Below are 18,360 nucleotides of genomic sequence, written 5' to 3'. Positions count from 1 at the left end.
TTCTCTTCTTCCACCAACCCAAGAACACCGCTTGCACAACCTAATGTGTTCCCTTTGTCCTGTGGCTGATTTTGCCTGACGTGCCGCTTCTTTGCTTTAACCCTAGGCTTGGGTTCCTGAATTAGGATACATGTTTGATTGATGATTAACTTTGTCACAAATAATCACAAAAGGTGCCGTGGATAAAGTAGATACCACAAGTGAGGCAAAATTTGATAAAAAATATGACCCTATGTCATCTGGACCATATGTCTAAGAAAAATATGACAAACCACAACTATAACAACAAACCAAACACATGCCTAAAATAGTGGGGCATGGCTAAGGTTAGACGTAGTCATGTAGCAACGTTAAGCTACGAACTAAAGACGCCCTTACGAAATTTTCTTTCTTCATATCTTTTGAGGGGATTTTTTTTTTGAGAATATTTTCTTTCTTCGTCTAAAGCAACTCGGGAAGTTTACTTATCGGGCTCCTTGATAAATAAACTAACTTGGGCCGAAGTCCAAAGACTGACCGAACCGGAAACCAGGCCGGCCCATCTCTCTAAGCTCCATTCCTCTCTCGCGCGCGCTCCGCCAGCCAGCCGCCGCCAGCAATGAGGAGTCCTCGCCACCGCCGCTGCGTTCCCCTCCGCCCGCGCCGCCGATTTCGCCCTGTCCGCGAAGCCTAGCCTTGGGGTTCCTGCCTCTGGGGCACGCCGGTGTACTATACCCGCCGGGCTCAAGCTCTGGCTTGAGATAATCGTCGAATTCGCGCCCTAGCAAAGCGAGAATCCATCCGTGTAAGTGTAGGTTTAAAGAACCAGGTTTGCAGAGGTAATATGCTTGAGTTTTAATGTTACCATCTTCTGATGGGATTGTCTATTGGCATTGGCAAGCTGCCTGAAATCAGGAAGGAGAAATAAGGTACTATCAGTTTGATGATATAGTCCTAGTTGTTTGATTCAGTTTCTTTTCCTGGAGGGGAAAATTTGGTTCAAATTTTGCAACCCGGCAGTGCCTGCAGCTTGCAGTATTCAGTTGTTTGAGATACACATGGCTGGCACTGGCACTTGGCAGATATATTATTATTCCTATATATTAGGTACTATGTATTCCTATTTTGCAGCAATCTTCTCAGGTCTTCCGGCAGAAACTTCATCTACAGTACCTGCTTATCTTTTGATGTGTTCATCCACAATTTTTATTTTACTGTCCATTTGTGTATGGATCGTGTGATACTTTTTTTGAAACGCTTTGCCTCGTCATATTGATTAAGAAAGAGTGTTACAAGAGAACAACAAAACAAAATGAGAGAATTCCATATTTGTCACTGAGAATTTGTCCATATGGCCAAATGCTACTGAGAATTTCCCTGTTCCAAATATGCCACTCAAATTTTACATGAGGTACAAATATGCCACTACCGTTAGTTGACCGCTAGTTGACCATTAAGTCAATTTCATATTGACCGAAATACCCCTGGTCCACAGGTCAGGAAAAACAAAAAGAAACAAGAAAACTAAAATACCCTGTCGGTCTCTTCTCCCTCTCTCTCTCCACAAATTATGATGAGTTTTAGTATATTAATTTGCTGAATCTATTAAGAATTTTGTGATGTTAATTAAAATCAAGGAAAGTGCTATTGAATTTTTACAATTTTTCATGCTAAAATCATTATTGCTGAAACTTACTCCGAAATGGTATTATGGGCATCCTAAAAACCTTGAAAAGCTAAGTTTTCTAAAATGAGTAATTTATTGTAAACGGAACATCAACATACTACATAGGGGCAAAAATGTCTTTTCATCTTTTACTTAACGGTCAACTAGCAGTCAACTGACGGTAGTGGCATATTTGTACCCCGTGCAAAATTTGAGTGGCATATTTGGAACAGGAAAATTCTCAGTGGCATTTGGGTATACGGGCAAATTCTCAATGGCAAATATGGAATTCTCTCAAACAAAATCTAGCCAGACCGGCACATGAACGAACTACTCTCGCGGTAAGAAAGATCTCAAATGAATGGCAGCCGCAACCACCCAAGTAGAGGCCTCCCTTTTAATTTTACTTGCGACGACCGTGGGCATAGAGAAGATCTTCTGGAACACCCTCGTGTTTCTTTCATTCCAAAGTGGCCATGCCTTTTCGTCGATTCCCTTGAATGTTGATAACGGAGCACCACCAATACTTGACCGAATTAAAGCTTGACCAATGTAACAAATCGATATGAACGAGACCCAACCAATCTCTAATCATTCGCCAAACATTCAACGAGTAACGACATTTGAAGAACAAATGAGCCGCAGATTCCTGCTCCCTCTTGCAAAGCTGACAAAGGTTGCAGTTAGGCCATCCTCGCCGCTGCAGCCGGTCAGCCGTCCAAACCCGATTCTGAATAATGAGCCACGCAAAAAATTTGCACTTTGACGGCGCCCAATTCTTCCAAACAGCAGACTTCATAATTGAACCGGCGGTTCCTTCAAACTGAGCTGTATATGCCGAGGCCGCCGAATAAACCCCAGAGGCACAGAGACTCCAAGTGATGTCATCCGGAACATTTTCCTGCAGGTGCACGGCCTGCAATCTTCCCCACAGATCGAAGAATTCGATGAGATGCTGCACTGTGAGACCCTCAGAAATATTGATGTTGCTAATCCAGATATTATGGCCCAAAGCTTTTTTGACACATGAATTCTTCAGCTTTGAAATTGCAAAGATGGAAGGAGCGATGTTCTTGGGCTTGCGCCCTCCAATCCAAGGGGAGTGCCAGAACCTCGTAGTTTTACCGTTTCCGATCGTGATGCTTGTCGCCTTGTAGAATAGGTCCATGTCATCATCATCGCAAGGAAGCCACAACCCAACCCAAGCCCTTGCCGGGTCCTTCCATTGGAGCCACGGCCACCGAAGGCTTAGTGCTCTCGAAAATTTATTGAGGTCCAGAATCCCCAATCCGCCCAAATCGGTTGGAGAGCAAACAAACTTCCAACTCACCTTGCATTTTTCTCCGGAAACCTTGTCCGTCCCAGCCCACAAGAAGGCTCTTCGGAGTTTGTCGATGGACTTCGTGATCTCCATTGGCAAAACGAGAGGTGTGAGATGATAGATCGGCTTGGGAGGTAATAACAGATTTTACAAGGGTGTTCCCTCCCGCCATCCATAGCTCCGTATCAACGTGGATCTGTCTATTCTGAGAGACCAATATACGATTTACATTTCTACTACCTGGGATGGTCAATGCATACAAAAGAAATGAATTCTACGGCTACATGATTGCTACTACTTATTATCTAAAAAAAAAAAGATTGCTACTGGTACTAGGGTTCAGCTCCTGGCCTGAACCTGGACCTGGACCTGGTGCATGGTCAGAAGGGATTCAATGCGGCTGTCGGGGGCTACTTGCTTGCACTAATTTACTGCCATCGCTACGCTCCAAGATCCCCATTGCATGGTCAGCAAATATTGAACGAGAGGAGAATGCATACAAGGATTTAGGTCTGATGAAATTTCCAGTACGGTATGGACACGTTTTTTTATTTTACTGTGCATATATACTGTGCACAATGGCACATGTTGTTTACCGGACGTGTCTTGATCATGATAAAAGGTGTCCGTTGGATTTACTATGTCCGTCCCTGACTGACTGTAGCACGAGAAACGGCCAGGACATAGGACGAGGTGGATCCGCTTTGGAGTATGACACGTAGGCGCCCACGTGGATGCTTTGTCAGCAACGGTGAGTACGTTTCATTTCAAAGCGGCAGTTGATCTAGGTCGAAAATAAAAGAGGGTTGAGTGTATCCTGTTGGAATTTTTTATTTCGAAAAAACGCAAAAGTTTTGCTTCTGGATGATTGATAGAAAGAAGTCTATGTACATCATGTTAGAATTTTTTGTTTATCTATTGTGGAAGCATACAAGGTTTGATGTCACCAAACAATTTCTATCACATATCAACATATTTACTTTCTCCGATGCATATTAGTTGTCGCATGACTAAAAAGCTCTGTCAAGTTTTCTCCAAAAGTTCTGTATATTTTTAAAATCTCGAGCTAGCCAAGTGAGCCCGAGGCTGCTACAGTTCAAGGTCAAGAATTGCCATTTTCAAAACGGCCAAATGAGCAGACACACGCTCTTGGTGCGTTTCCTTTGCAATGATTTCCATGTAAATTTGGTCCACGGGCAGTCAGAGCCAGTGAATGACCGATGCAGGCCTTTTTCTCATCTCAGGCCATTGATGAGGTGACTCCTCTGCCACACACATCACATGCTCCCTTGTTTCAAGGAGAAACACCAAATCCTGGTCCAGGGTTAGGAAAATCAGATTTGTAATATCGGAGAGTTTTGGTTTAACACTGAAGGAAAAAGCACATCTTTATATATAAAGAAAGCATCATAAGCTCCTCTCTCCAAGAAAAGATTTGGAGTGAATCAACACAGAAATCTGAAGAAGGGAACATCTGTAAAGTGTAATTTTCTCATCTCTCATGAGTCGTGAGTGTAACAAGCAGCAGTAAAGTGAATCACCTTTTCCTATGGCTGCTGCTGCCACACCACACCACACACAAACTTTTCTACGGAGTACCACACAGTTGCAGTGCAGTGCAGTGCAGGGAGGAGGCCCAGTGCAGGCTTCACAGAGGCTTCTCGCCCCCTCCACCATCCTTTTCACCCTTTTCTCACTCCGACGGAAGCCCAATGTCGCTGTCGCCGCCGCTCGCCCGGTAGCTAGCTCCATTCACACTACTCCTGCAGTCCCTGCTCCTCTTCTTGCTCCGGCTCCCAAGAACGAGTAAGGATTAATCTGTGTTTCTCACTGAATCCGGTTTTCTCTTTTGTTCTTCCTCTTTCTTTCTTCTATGTTTCTATCTGCTTCTTGGATGCGCCAATGGTTCGATTCTTGTTTGTTCTTGAGAGGCTAAAACAAATGCAGCGTTCTTGGTTCGCTAATGTTTTCTCCTGTCATTGCGTTAGTAGTTTATTGGTTGGTTCCCCGTGCCCAACATCTCTGTCTCCCCTTTTTCCCCTGAATTTCTTGATGTCCTGCTGTTCTAGTGTTCTTTCTTTCTCAAGTTCCAAAGACAGCACCTTTTCAAAAGGAAACAAGATTTGTCTTTTCCTCCATATTTTCTGTCATGATTTTTCGTGCTCAACAAAGAAACCAAACTGCTCCACTACACTTAACCCCATTCCTTTTTTTTTGTAGGTGAGAGGGGTTTAGCCGCTCTCTTTCTGGGGATTTTTTTGGAGCTGAAGACGCCGCAATGCCGAAGATGTTCGGCTTCTCTCGTCGCCGGATGAAGCTGGGAAGGTGAAATTTTTACCTGTGCCCCTACGGTTTGAGCCAATAAATTTAGCCCCTCACCTCTTTATTATCCATTTACGTCCTGAATCTTGGTGGTTGTTGGTTTTTTGGGGGGCTTTTGGTTGGTAGATATGTGCGCAGATTCCATTTTAGGAGGTAACTTAATTAGCTTTCTTCAGTTGATTGGTACTCACTGGCCCATTTAGATGATTTAATTTAATGGTTTATATGTTAGAAGAGTTGGGCTTTGTTCATCTCAAGGATAAGCAAAATGTTCTTTTGGTCAAGAGATTTGGGTTACAATGAGCTCCAAACATCTTGGTTGGGAAAAAGAGCTGCTAATTAAAATGTTGAGCTGTTGTGTAGATTTGTTTTTACTTTGGCTACCTTAGTGTTCCTGTTCTTTCATACAATTCCTGTTTCGCAAGAGAAAGGTTGAATTTTTTGTTAATGTGGTGAAGTAAAACCATTTATTCCCCAGCTTTATTTGCCTATTTCAATGTCTCTTTGTAAATTCATTCTGTTTGCTCTCACCTTTTCATGGTCTTGTGATTTCTGTAGGTTGAAGGGCCATCTACATGATCCTTTTCATGGCTCCCGGAGTCCTGCCCGGCTCACCAAGAGGTCCAGTTACCCCAATGTGAGCTACTCTTGTTGAATTATTGCACACGCTTGTTGTTTTGATTCATTGTATTTCGATGTACTTAAATGGCTATCGAATCCTGCGGTGTGTTCAGGGAGAGGAACCGGTGGCTACGTCAGTGAGTGGCCGCGCTGATGAGAATGCTTGGCGCTGCTCGTCTGATACTTTTGATCTTAGTGGCCGTGCATTTGAGAACTCGGAGAATTGGGCGGTGCTGTCAACGGAGGGGGATAAACCGAGTCCTCGTTATGATGTAATTAGCCATCTCAACATTCTGAAGTGTAAAGAAAAACAGAGTGATTTTCTCATCATTATTCAGTTTATATTCTGACATCTTCGTATTTGTAACACATCCATCGGGCCGTCGTTTTAAACAGCATGCTGCAGCCATGGTAGGGAGCAAAATGATAGTCTTTGGTGGTGATTCCGGTCATCATTTGCTGGATGATACAATGGTAATGAATGTCGTGTTTCTCAAGGGGCTCATCTGCTTTGCGTGGCCGTCAGTTTTGAACTAACTTCCTGATATCATCTTTCCTATGTGTATACTTCAGATACTGAGCTTAGACAAGCTTACATGGGATTCCGTGGCCCCTAAAGTTCGTGTATCACCAGGTCGACGCTCTCAGAAGTTTCGACCGTGTAAAGGTCATTGTCTGGTATACTTCTTGGAGCTCCTTTATTACTCTGGTTTTATTCGATTTCTTACATGGAATTTTGGATTTGTAGTATATGCAGGATTGCCAATTGGTGCGTGCTTGGGTTATAATTTATACTTAAAAATTTACTGGAAGATTTGCTCTTATAGCCTCCTTTGGTGTAGTAGTAAAAGTAGGCAAAGAATGATTAACATTCCCTTAGTACCACATTGCTAGTTCATAAAGGGCTACACGATATAATGCCTGTAGCTGAAGTTGTAGCATTTTGATGTTAGCAATACATTTTCGGCAAAACAAGTACAAAACCCAAGTGAGGTACTACACATGTGCGTCCTTGGTCCCATGTGGGGGCTGTCGGACTGGACTTTGAGTGAATTTGGCCTCAAGTGTTACATTCATCATAGTTTTTCACCTTTCAATAGTCTTACCTTTTGTGGTCGCAATGATCATTTGAACTGATGACTTGAAATAAGAAAAGTAGTGTTTTTAATCTTAGGTTCCATGGGGGAAGAACGTCATTCTGGTTGGGGGAAAAAGTGAGCCATCTTCTGACCGGATATCAGGTTAGACTGTGCTATTTAAGTCTCAACTCACATCGTTTTGTTTTATTTATCAGCTTCAGTTTCAAACTTTGATAAGACATACTTTGGACTTCATCATTTATTTTACTGCAGTATGGACATTCAATACAGAAACTGAGATCTGGTCACATATGGAATCGAAGGGCGACATTCCGGTACTAATTTGAACATTGATTTATACACTGCTTAAATTGTTCTTTACAAGATGACATGAGACTGCGCATTTCAGGTTGGTCGATGTGGCCATACAGTGACTAGAGCAGGCCCTGTTTTGATTCTCTTTGGGGGCGAAGATGCAAAAGGGAAGAAACTACATGACCTTCATATGTTTGATCTGAAGTCTTTAACATGGCTTCCTTTGAACTATAAGTGAGTCATTCTTTTCTAGAATTCAGAAGTGTCATGCCAATAAACAAACAAAAGTAAATGGAAGCTAAGCAAAAAGGTGTTTTGGTTTCTCCACGGTGCCTTGAAATGTCAAAAGTCGATACTTATCCGCAAATCTAGTAGTTTAATTAATAGTCCATGCACTGAAGCTCCTTCATGTTCTAATCATTCTCTTACTTTTCTTTGCTGTGTTTTCTTGTACTAAATATAAGTTCATGTTTCAGAGGTGCTGGACCTTCTCCAAGATCTAATCATGTGGCTGCACTTTACGATGATAGAATTCTTTTGATTTTTGGAGGCCAAACAAAATCCAAGACCCTGAATGACGTTCACGCTCTAGACTTTGAAACAGTAAGTTCATTATCACCTCATTTTACAATGATAGAATTCTTTTGATTTTAATATCAACCTGCACGTTTTTTTTGTTATTTTCCTACTGAAAAGAATCAATCCTGTTGTTAGATGGTATGGTCAAGAGTGAAAACACATGGTCATCATCCATCACCTCGAGCAGGTTGCTGTGGAGCTCTCTGCGGGACTAAATGGTATATAGCAGGGGGTGGAAGCAAGAAAAAGCGTAAGTTGTTATGTACTCATTCATACAGTTGTATATATAATATGACATATGCGTGTTTCAGTTTCATTTTTACCAAGTATGTACATTTTCGTAGAAGAATTGCGTCATTTACAACCATGGCTCATGATCATCTTCTAACAAAAAGTCTCCTCTCTGTCAGGTCATCCAGAAACTTGGGTCTTTGATGTTCTAGAATCCAGGTGGTCTGTTTGTGTAGTACCTCCTAGTTCCTCAATTACTACCAAGAAAGTAAGTGCAATCCAAGTAGTCTTTTTCTTCCATGTTGATGACTTGTAAGTAACATCTTCACATCAACACTGGAAGGTGGATATTATATCATGTTGTATTTCCTAGAAATCTGAAGAAATGCAAACTTAGATTGTATAGAGTTATACTCTACTATGATGGATACTGTAGAGTCGAATACCCCGACTTACTAGGCAAATAAATATCATTTTAGTTGTTTCCCCATGGAATCCATACTAAAGTAGAAGGCCGTCTTTAATATTGATCTGGTCCTAATGATAGCAGAAACAACAGACTCTCCAAAAGAAAATCCTTTTCAGGTTCCTGTTATTGCGGTGTTATCATTTTTCAGTTGCTGACCAATTGAAGATACAACTCATGCAGGGTTTCAGCATGGTTCCTTTGTACTACAGGGATAAGATTGTTTTAGTTTCTTTTGGAGGAAACAGGAAGGAGCCATCTGATAAGGTGAAAACCAACCTTTTTAAGTAAAAAAGAACATCCCTTCTTGCAATTATCTGGAGTTCTGGATATAACTCTTCATCTTTTGTTGCAAGTGGATTTTCTAATATTTGCTATATAACATAGTTCTATTTTTTCTAATATTTTGTGTAAGAGACCTGAAATATTCCGTGATCAAGCCACTATTCCTGATTTCATATTATTTTGTGTTTTTGAAGGTCGAAGTACTAGTAGTTTTGCAAAATGAGCATTGTTTCAGCTGGCGGTCTGCCCCTGATGCAGAACCCTTAATGTATGAGGAGTCTTCTCCTAGCTCAAAGGAACTCGCCGATCACCTCAACAACTGTGATCCTCTGTACTCTACTAGTTCTGTAGCAAGGCGCAGTCTCGCCACAACAGTGGAAAGCTCATCTGGGAGGAAATCCCTCCCTGATTCAATGCTGCAGCATTCAAACCTGGGCAACTCATCACTCCGCAGGCAGTTCCGTCAGGAGGAGGAATGCAGCCTAGCCCAAAAACTGCAGAAGCCAATCGATGACGATAAGTACAAGGACGTTGATGAATGTTCTGAGCTACCCTCGATCGGTAACCAAAAACTACGGATTGATGCATATCCTTCTCCAGATGCTGATGCTAAAGCGAAGAGGTTGGGCAGAAGTTCATCAGACATTAACCATCAATATGATACAAAAATCGCAAACCTGGTCAGGAGAAACATGGCCTTGGAAGAGCAACTTTCAGCTGCAATGGCAAGCAAAGACGAAGCGGAGAAGAACCTATCTCTTGTCATTGACAGCAAGGAAGACCTAGAGAAGAGGCTAGTTGAGAGAGACAGGGAAGTCGAGGCGCTGAAGGAGAAGGTGACGGGATTTGAATTGGCACAAGAGGAGTCGAACAACGCCACAAACACCGTCCATGCTGACAATGTGCGCCTCGAGCGAGAAGTGGCATTCCTAAAGGCTGTAATGGATGAGACCCAGAAGGTGAGAAAATTTCCCCTATGATCTGTCCATGTGCCAGTGTTTCTGCTGTTGTACCAACTCTTGTTCTTCTCCTACACAGGAGCTGCACTCGACTCGTGGAGTTCTAGCAGGAGAGCGTGCGAGGGCATTCCAGCTCCAGGTATGACAGCAGTGTTGAACGTTTCAGGATCCTATTTTAAATGATTTGTCATGCTGATGCCCAAAATTTACCTACATTTGTATCCATGACCCTGTAATGCTGCTGTCCACATTTACATCGCTAGGTTGAAGTGTTCCATCTGAAGCAAAGGCTGCCGACGATGGATGGAAGGTCACCTACACCAAGAAAACCTCAGAATCTCTAGGATCCAGAGGCCAGGTGTCCATGGTGATGGAGTTTACCTAGCATCCTGATGTAAATCAATTGTTACCGTGTCTATTTTTGTCCATCAAAACATTAGGGCATGTTTGATTGGCTACCGTGCGCTTCGCCCCACCTAGGTTAGCAGAAGTCACACTTGTAGTGGCAACCAAACCGGCCAAAGTGCGGTAATGAACCAAACATGCCTCAAGTATCCATATGTCCTGATCCATCATGGAAATGATTGTATTGCTTGATACAAAGGTTGTAACCTGAAAGATATTATTGAATATTGACCCAAATGGATTGATTTGTGCAACTGTCAGTGATCTAGTAATGTGCATACTTGTTTCTGAAACTAATCTTGAAAATGCCATGAGACTGTTATGTTAAGTGAACATTTGTGGAATGTTATCAACAGCAGAGTAAAGTTCTCTTTGCAGATTCAGTACGGTACCAGGTGCTACAAATACAAATCAAGTAGGTTCAGAAAAAAAGGAAAATAAAATTAAGCCATCAAGGTGAAATCTGATAAATGTATGTTTTTTCCTCTTCTTCTGTTGAATAGATAAAAGGTGGTTTCGGATTTTCCTCAATCCATGTCAAAATCAAATCATTTTGAATTCCCTTCTGAAATTTATTTCTCCCAAACTGCTCTTATTGGGTATATGACGTTTCAGGCAAGGACACAAACGGACGGTGCACGAGGAACACACGAATCTCGAGGCAGATGGCTAGCAGAAGCAGAGCAGCTCTTCTTCAGTTTCCACCTTCCGCTTCCTGTACTCGGCTGTTCTATCCTCAGCTCGCCATCACCACCTCTCGTCCTCCCCCCCGCTGCAAGAAAAGATGGAAGCTTTCCTCGCCGGCTTCCGGGCGCCGCCTCGGGCTCCGACCGCATCCACCGCCCGGAGCCCGCCTCCCAGCCCCTTCTTCCTCGGCTCCAAGCGGCGGAGGAAGCCCTCCTCCTCCGTGGTCTGCATGGCGGTAAGGCTCCTCTTACCTTGCAACGCCATTGTTAGCGGCTAGCAATGGTTGTAACCCATTGGGGATTCATTTTGGTGGCCTCGTATAGGAGCCCCATCTCATATCGAAGCTGGAATCTACGGAGAAGGCATGGAAAGAAATGTCGGTATGGTTGTTTGCTCACTGTTCAATTCTGAATTTTTGTTACGGCCCTTTTTGGGGACTCTTAATTTGAAACAAAGTATTTCATATAGGATTTTAATACTTATGAAATTTTCCTGCGTAGGTTATTTGATGATTAGCAGTTAGCACTGTAATTCAATTCTTTAAAGCTACTGAATAGTTCTGATTTTTTTTACTCTGCCTCATAATTGGAGAAAATCAATATGCAATGTACACTGTATGCTTTTTTCAATACTGATATGCAAAATTACCTTTTGATTGTCATATAATGTCGGTTTTCCATACAAAGGAGTCCGATGGATGATCCATACACAGGAATCTAACTAATGAGCATCTTCTTCAGGCTAGATTGGGTGACCCTGACATTGTCTCAGATCCGAGCGAATACCAAAAACTTGCACAGTCTGTTGCTGATCTGGGCGAGGTATATTTGATATAATTCCAGCTGCATTTACTTATGTGTAATGAACCCTTGTGCTTATAATTTTCTCCCAGTTTAATCACATTTTTGTGAAAAATATTCAGGTTGTGAGTGCATATAGACAATTTAAGGAGTGTGAGAGGCAGATTGAAGAAACAAAAGGTTGGCCTGGTTCAGTATTTATTTTCCCTCTGATTAAGCAGTGGACACTCACAAACTTTGTGTTTTGACCACCATGATAGCTTTGCAAAAAGAGAATGGAGATGACCCTGACATGGCAGAGATGATAGCTTCAGAGCTGGAGTCTCTCTCTAACCAGCTCGCAGAGCTCGAGGAAAAACTGACGGTGGGTAGGGCAGATATGGCACATTATACATGTTGAATTGCTTCTCATGTAACTTACTTTTTCATCATGTCAGGTACTGCTGCTTCCCAGCGATCCTCTTAATTCACGCAACATCTTGCTTGAAGGTATGTCTTAGCATTTTCATTTATATAACAAACCTATCAACTGTTGGGTTTGCGCAAGAATCAATAGAAGGAAGACGCACACGCACACAAGATATTAAATAATTTTGCCAAAGGCACAAGACGTGCCTTGTCTCTTTTCTTTTATTTCCTTTGAATGAACTCTCATAAAACTTACAAGACAACACCGTGTACATGTATATTTATACATGGACGTGTCTAGCAAGCCGGCCACCAGAACCAAGTCCGATTAGGACTCTAACACCAACTCGTACACGGTTAGCTACCTAGGACTAAAATCCTACTCGGACTACACCACTAAACCTAGTGCTATTCGGACAAGTATGGATTAGTTCCAACATCAACTTAAAGATAATGTAAGAATGACATACCGTGGAAATTTTTAATTTATAATCTGTTCTGTTATACTTCTTTTGGAACTGAAAAAAATTCTGTTTTCTTCATATCTGCAGTAAGAGCAGGCACCGGCGGTGATGAAGCTGGAATTTGGGCTGGTGACCTTGTAGGTAGATGCAAATCGAGTATGATTTAGCCACTGAGCTAGTATATCTATTGTTGCTTGGTCTGGTAATAGCACACTAAAGCTTGTTGGACACAATTTTGATGACTTGCATGGACAACAACCTAACAGTTACTGAACATGCAAGATGGATTTTGAGTTTTGGCAACATAAGAGCATCCTGATTTCACCACTGTTTCAGAAATGAAAGTCCAAGTATCATAGTGCATCATATTTGTTATCTTATTTGCATAATCCACGACTAAATATGTAATGTCTTCTCTGCAGGTGCGCATGTATCAAAAATATTGTGAGCTCAACAATTGGAAGTTTAAACCAGTTTCTTGCTCAGAAGTATGTCCTTGCAACCTTAACCTGACTACTTAATAGCAACACACGTTTATATGAGGATCGATGAATAGCAACACGCTCATCAAGGAATCGACTCTTTCAGGCAGAAAAAGGTGGATATAAGACGTATGTGATGGAGGTGAAGGGCAAACAAGTCTACAGCAAACTGAAGTTTGAGTCAGGCGTGCACCGTGTTCAACGTGTTCCACAGACAGAGACTATGGGCCGTGTCCACACGTCAACCGCAACTGTAGCTATTATGCCAGAGGTGACTATTAGATGCCAGTTTAATGGCATGAATTTCTGTGGGTTTTTTTTTCTGAAGCTTTCTAACGTCGTTTTGATGGCATCGTAGGCCGATGAAGTTGATGTGGTTATTGATCCAAAAGACATTGAACTTAAAACCGCAAGATCTGGTGGAGCTGGAGGTGCCTCATCTCTCAACTGTGACTTGTTCTGGTATTACTCTTGAATGTATGTTACAAGTTACAACTGGTTTTTGTTCCTGTACACTCTCCATCAATGCAGGGCAGAATGTTAACAAGGTGGAAACAGCCATTGATCTTATTCATAAGCCTACGGGAATTAGGATATTCTGTACAGAAGAAAGGTCACAACTTCAAAATAAAGAACGTGCATTCCAATTACTGAGAGCAAAACTGTAAGTCCATATGCTCTATTTCATCCCTTTTTGCCTGCTTGGAAAAATGCTCTTTGATTGTACTATCATGGTTGCATTTCTATCTCTAGTTCTTTGGAAAGGAATTCCATGGTTGTACCTTCAGAACAAATGGAACCTATATTTACTCCAGACATTTATTACAATTCTCAAATGATAAGCTGTAGATTTATAGTTACATAAATCGAGCGATCTTATTTTATCCTTCATATATCTCTCCTATAAACATCGCAGATACGAGATTAAGTTAAGGGAACAACAAGAGTCGATAAGAACCCAGAGGTTACTGCAGGTATGCCGTCTGATCTCCAAGCTCATATATTTCAAAGGTCATAGATGTCCAACTGAAAGAAGCAAAATCTTTTTCCGCGACAAATAATGTTTGAACTCAGTGCTAAATAGCCCTTCACATAGTATTAAATTATATGCATGTCGGTCTCAAAATATAAATTGCCATCATTATATCAAAATGCATGTAACATAGTTCTTTGCTATACCTAACTCAAACTATGACAAGATTAAAAAAGGATGTACATCTACTCCCTCAGATCCTAAATTGTTGTCGAAATATTACATGTATCTAGACGCTTTTTAAGAATAGATACATTCATATTTGGGCAAATTTGAGTCAAGAATTTAGGATCAGAGGGAGTATTTAATTTGCATACAGGAAAAAGATTGTCTCATGGAACTCTGTTTTTTTTAAATACCTTCTGTTGTAATTACTATTACTACTGGTAATTGCAGGTTGGTACCGGCGCTCGTTCGGAGAAGATACGGACGTACAATTATAAGGTAGTGGCACAGTTTTAATCAGAAGGCCTAGTTCATGCCACCAACATGTTCAGAGTTGTCAATGTTCAAAATATTTTCTATTTCACATTCAATTACAGGACAACAGAGTAACTGACCATCGGCTGAAGATGAATTTCGTATTGTCTAGCTTCCTTATAGGAGATATCGAGTCGGCTGTTCAGGTCTGTTATGTCACGCAGCATGTAATGGCACAAGACATATAAATCCTCTGTCTATCTTAATTTTTTTCTCCTTGAAATATCTGCAGTCCTGTGCTGCGATGGAGCAAAAGGAACTCTTGGAGGAAATGGCTACTTCTTCTGCAGTGAAGGCATGATCAGCCAATTATTCCTTTTGCTTCAAGCAGACCCTGTAAAAGGACACCCAAGGACATTTTACAACCGACAGAGATCGTGACCAAGACCAAGTTGTACACGAAGCAACTCGGCGATTGGATTTCCTCACATACACGCTTATTGTTTTGTTCATGATCACTTTGCATATACACTAATATCGTGAGACATAATGCTACACTTGAAGAGATCTCTGGTGGCAGCAGATTTTGACTAGTTGGAAGTAGACATGCTGTGTACAACTGAAAATAGACATGGGTTGCATACTGTTGATTTTTCTTATGGGTCAGCAGATTTTGACTAGTTGGATTTTTTATTAAATCCATCATGATACATATCTTATACTTATTTATACATTTTTCTATAAATTTGATCAAACTTTAAAAAGTTTGAATTAGGACCTAACTAGAACACCTTATATCTAGAAACAAAAGGTATTAGTACCTCCTTAATCATACATGCTAGCCCCTGTATCGATTTTACTCCCTCTGTTCCTAAATGTACGTACTGATTTTGTACGTAGTTAAACTTTGACCAAACATATCGAAAAATCTGCCAACATATATGACTCTAAATTAGTTTTATTAAATTCATCATGATATATATTTCCATATATAGTATATTTATTTGATATTCGTTGATACATTTCCCTATGAGTTTGTTCAAACTGTAAGAAGTTTGACTCAAGACAAACGTAGGACTTGTTACATTTAGGAACGGAAGCAGTACATTTTTACTGGACGCAGTTGCTGTTGCAGGAGGCGCTGCACCGCCGTTCCTCCACGGCCCGGCAGTCCTCGCACGCACGGAGGTTCACGGTGCAGGCGCCCTGGCACCTGCTCTCCACCACGCCGCCGCACCCACCGGTGCCGCCGCAGTAGTCGCACGTGCCGCAGTCTCGTCCTCCGACGGTACCGTTGCTGCAGCCGCCGCCGGCGCCACAGCACGCCGTGCACCCCTGGAGCACCGCCGACCTGCAGTCGTCGCAGCCCGGCGGTGGCTGCCGGTCGCCGCAGTACCTGCCGCACAAGCCCTTTGCGGCGCCGGCGCAGTACGCGGGGCAGTCGCTGCATCGCACACCAGTCGGCGCCGGTGGCAAGGGACCCGGTGCCGGTGCCGGCGCCGGGGCTCGTGAGCGGCAGCGTGCTGAGGAAGGGAGGAGGAGAATGGCGAGGACGGCGAGGAGCGTGGTTGCCTTGAGTAGTGCAACAGCTGAAACTGAAGCCATTGTGTGGTGGACTGGATTAGGACTAGAATCACTGAAGATATATGGGTAAGATTAAAGAGGAAGAAGACGTGAAGGGAGGCTGTTTAACAAGATCCGGGCCATGTGGATCGATCCTAGTTGTAAATTTGGCCTATTAGCAAGGGGAAGACTTGATATGTTCGTATGTACTACTTAGTCAACTCTTAATCGCATGCAGTACTGCCACGTATCTAGTCAACTCTTTACCATGCATGCATGTTAAGTAGTACAAGCTAGTTGACGACCCTTGGGCTAGGTGGGAGTAAAATGCTATCCATTTTGGCAGGGCTCCATTCGTATAATATGCATGCCAAGTGTGTAACTTGCACTACAAAATTATATATAGCTAAGATCCAAGGGAAGCACCAGATTGGAAGCAAATAAGTCTGGCAGGCTTTGCTAGCTGATATTGCTTTTTTTCCTTGGCACACGGCAAAATACGTTTTCGCAGTGGCCAGAGCTGAAGCGACGGGGAAAATCTCATTTGGCTGATGGTTTGGTTGACAGGAACTATTTTACTAGCGGACTTCCCCTGTCGGTGGCTCAATCCTAGAGAAATTCGAGTACGTCAAGTTTCCAAATCTGTTTCTTATGTCTGGCAGCCGTCAGGGAAAGCACAATATGTCCAGTGGAGCTTTCAAAAAAACAATGATCAGTGATGTGGCAGTGGTTCACAGAAGTATTCATAACAAATAGAAAAGGGAAAGGCTTGGAAGCTGGATTTACGACTTAAACCAGGAAAATTAAAAATATAAACATATTGCAAAATCTTGAAATAATCAAACACAAATTAGAAAAAGGCATATTCCATTAGTAATTTTGAAACAGGCACACCGTAAATTTATTTGATTCACTCAGAAACTACACACGTATTGGGGTCAATTCTTAGTAGACGCGATGTACAATATATATACATACGTTCCTGTTGTTTTTTCCAAAGCCCAGATTAGTTAACTAGAAAACCTAATTCAGCCTAGCCTGTTATACGGTAAAAGATAACACAAACGCAAGAAACAAATCAAAAGAGTAAAAGGAAAAAAAAAAGGCCAGAAGAGAGGTGGCTGCCATCGATCAATCATACGGAAATCTCAGTCGACTGAGCTCCAGCCACTCCCTATAAAAAAAAGGCAAGATCATGCAAGGAAATAAAGTTAAATTCATTCTAGATTAAAATTGCTAAGTATTTTACCATACTAAAGGACTTACACAATTTATTAATTCGGTGTCACAGCATCTCATAAATAAATTGCATACATAGAAGCACGAATATACAGACAAGTTGACCATGAAACGCGTGCTAGATGAAGCTAGCTAGGCCTGCAGGCCAGGCACGTAGTTGGACGCGGAGAATGAAACTCGCTGGAGGTTTTCACATGATACGTCGCCCTAGCTCCTAGCTACTTTGATCGGTCCATTTTTACTGGACGCAGTTGCTCTTGCAGTACTCGTTGCAATGCTCTTCCTCCCGTGCCCGGCAGCCCTTGCACGCCCCTTCGTCCTCAACGCGGCAGGCGCCCTGCGGCTGCTCGCACGCGCGCTGCACCTCGCCGGCGCACCCGCGCCCGCCGCAGTAGTTGCACGCCCCGCAGCCACTTGCGGCGGTGCTGCTGCTGCTGCTGCAGCCGCCGCCGGCGACGCAGCACGCCGTGCAGTACTGGAGCACCATGGACCTGCAGCCGTCGCAGCTCGTCGATGACGGGGGGTCGCAGTACTTGCCGCACAGGCCGGCCGCCGCCACGGCGGCCGCGCAGTACGCGGGGCACTCGCTGCATCGTACTATGACCCCCGCCGGAGCCGGTGCGGGAGCAGGAGCTCGTGAGCGGTAGCGTGCTGAGGTAGGGAGGACTAGCATGGCGAGGACGACGGCGAGCAGCGTGGTTGCCTTGAGTAGTTTAGCAGCTGAAAGTGAAGCCATTTTGTGATACCGTGATAGTAGCTCGAGCGCAATGTGAAGGAGAAGACTGTACTTGTGGGTCGGGGCTATTTATGGGCCGAGGTTTATAGATCTGGGGCGGGTGGTTTGATCTACTCATCTGCTCCGATGTAAATTTGACCATCTCACAAGGGGAAGACTTGATATGTTGGAACGTACTTAGTCAATTCTTAGTTACTAACGTACATTCATGCATGTGCTTTTGACAACAAAGTTTATTCCCTCACGCCCCACAGATAGTTTATGAAATACCGTTTCCTAAGTAGAAATTATCAGAAAAAG

The 18,360-nt window shown here is 42.8% G+C and overlaps 4 protein-coding genes across 4 annotated transcripts; 2 read left to right on the top strand and 2 right to left on the bottom strand.

Annotated features, from left to right (window-relative positions):
* The first annotated feature begins 4,409 nt into the window (after positions 1-4,409).
* LOC100836074 (acyl-CoA-binding domain-containing protein 5) lies at positions 4,410-10,488 on the top strand. The gene is made up of 16 exons (XM_003577228.4): positions 4,410-4,772; positions 5,187-5,291; positions 5,847-5,925; positions 6,023-6,181; positions 6,306-6,383; positions 6,483-6,587; positions 7,084-7,150; positions 7,262-7,323; positions 7,398-7,537; positions 7,780-7,906; positions 8,018-8,132; positions 8,293-8,381; positions 8,763-8,846; positions 9,059-9,823; positions 9,903-9,962; positions 10,087-10,488. Exons 2-16 carry the CDS (start codon positions 5,245-5,247, stop codon positions 10,165-10,167), a joined length of 2,058 nt encoding a protein of 685 aa, XP_003577276.1. The 5' UTR covers positions 4,410-4,772; positions 5,187-5,244; the 3' UTR covers positions 10,168-10,488.
* Positions 10,489-10,933: 445 nt separating this feature from the next.
* LOC100835769 (peptide chain release factor APG3, chloroplastic) lies at positions 10,934-15,202 on the top strand. Its single transcript, XM_003577227.4, has 15 exons — positions 10,934-11,150; positions 11,239-11,295; positions 11,656-11,736; positions 11,838-11,895; positions 11,976-12,079; positions 12,153-12,204; positions 12,675-12,724; positions 13,010-13,075; positions 13,176-13,340; positions 13,428-13,500; positions 13,601-13,733; positions 13,986-14,043; positions 14,499-14,546; positions 14,645-14,728; positions 14,815-15,202. The coding sequence occupies exons 1-15, from the start codon at positions 11,013-11,015 to the stop codon at positions 14,881-14,883; spliced, it is 1,236 nt and encodes a 411-aa protein (XP_003577275.1). The 5' UTR covers positions 10,934-11,012; the 3' UTR covers positions 14,884-15,202.
* Positions 15,203-15,632: 430 nt separating this feature from the next.
* On the bottom strand, positions 15,633-16,127 carry LOC104584908 (keratin-associated protein 5-10-like). The gene has a single exon (XM_010240726.1). It carries the CDS (start codon positions 16,125-16,127, stop codon positions 15,633-15,635), a length of 495 nt encoding a protein of 164 aa, XP_010239028.1.
* Positions 16,128-17,562: 1,435 nt separating this feature from the next.
* Positions 17,563-18,060, bottom strand: LOC104584907 (chorion class high-cysteine HCB protein 13-like). Its single transcript, XM_010240725.1, has one exon. The coding sequence runs from the start codon at positions 18,058-18,060 to the stop codon at positions 17,563-17,565; it is 498 nt and encodes a 165-aa protein (XP_010239027.1).
* Positions 18,061-18,360: the final 300 nt, after the last annotated feature.

Source organism: Brachypodium distachyon, chromosome 4, assembly GCF_000005505.3.
Source record: "Brachypodium distachyon strain Bd21 chromosome 4, Brachypodium_distachyon_v3.0, whole genome shotgun sequence".
Lineage (NCBI taxonomy): Eukaryota > Viridiplantae > Streptophyta > Magnoliopsida > Poales > Poaceae > Brachypodium > Brachypodium distachyon.
This window is presented reverse-complemented; position numbering and strand designations above follow the sequence as displayed.

What these genes read in the sequence shown, in the direction of transcription:
- LOC104584908 (XM_010240726.1), bottom strand. Translation starts at nt 16,127, where the DNA reads ATGGCTTCAGTTTCAGCTGTTGCACTACTCAAGGCAACCACGCTCCTC.
- LOC100836074 (XM_003577228.4), top strand. Translation starts at nt 5,245, where the DNA reads ATGCCGAAGATGTTCGGCTTCTCTCGTCGCCGGATGAAGCTGGGAAG. An exon ending in AACCGAGTCCTCGTTATGAT is followed by an intron (nt 6,182 to 6,305) that starts GTAATTAGCCAT and finishes CGTTTTAAACAG; the next exon opens with CATGCTGCAGCCATGGTAGG. An exon ending in CGAGGGCATTCCAGCTCCAG is followed by an intron (nt 9,963 to 10,086) that starts GTATGACAGCAG and finishes TTACATCGCTAG; the next exon opens with GTTGAAGTGTTCCATCTGAA.
- LOC104584907 (XM_010240725.1), bottom strand. Translation starts at nt 18,060, where the DNA reads ATGGCTTCACTTTCAGCTGCTAAACTACTCAAGGCAACCACGCTGCTC.
- LOC100835769 (XM_003577227.4), top strand. Translation starts at nt 11,013, where the DNA reads ATGGAAGCTTTCCTCGCCGGCTTCCGGGCGCCGCCTCGGGCTCCGACC. An exon ending in AGGCATGGAAAGAAATGTCG is followed by an intron (nt 11,296 to 11,655) that starts GTATGGTTGTTT and finishes CATCTTCTTCAG; the next exon opens with GCTAGATTGGGTGACCCTGA. An exon ending in TACGGACGTACAATTATAAG is followed by an intron (nt 14,547 to 14,644) that starts GTAGTGGCACAG and finishes ATTCAATTACAG; the next exon opens with GACAACAGAGTAACTGACCA.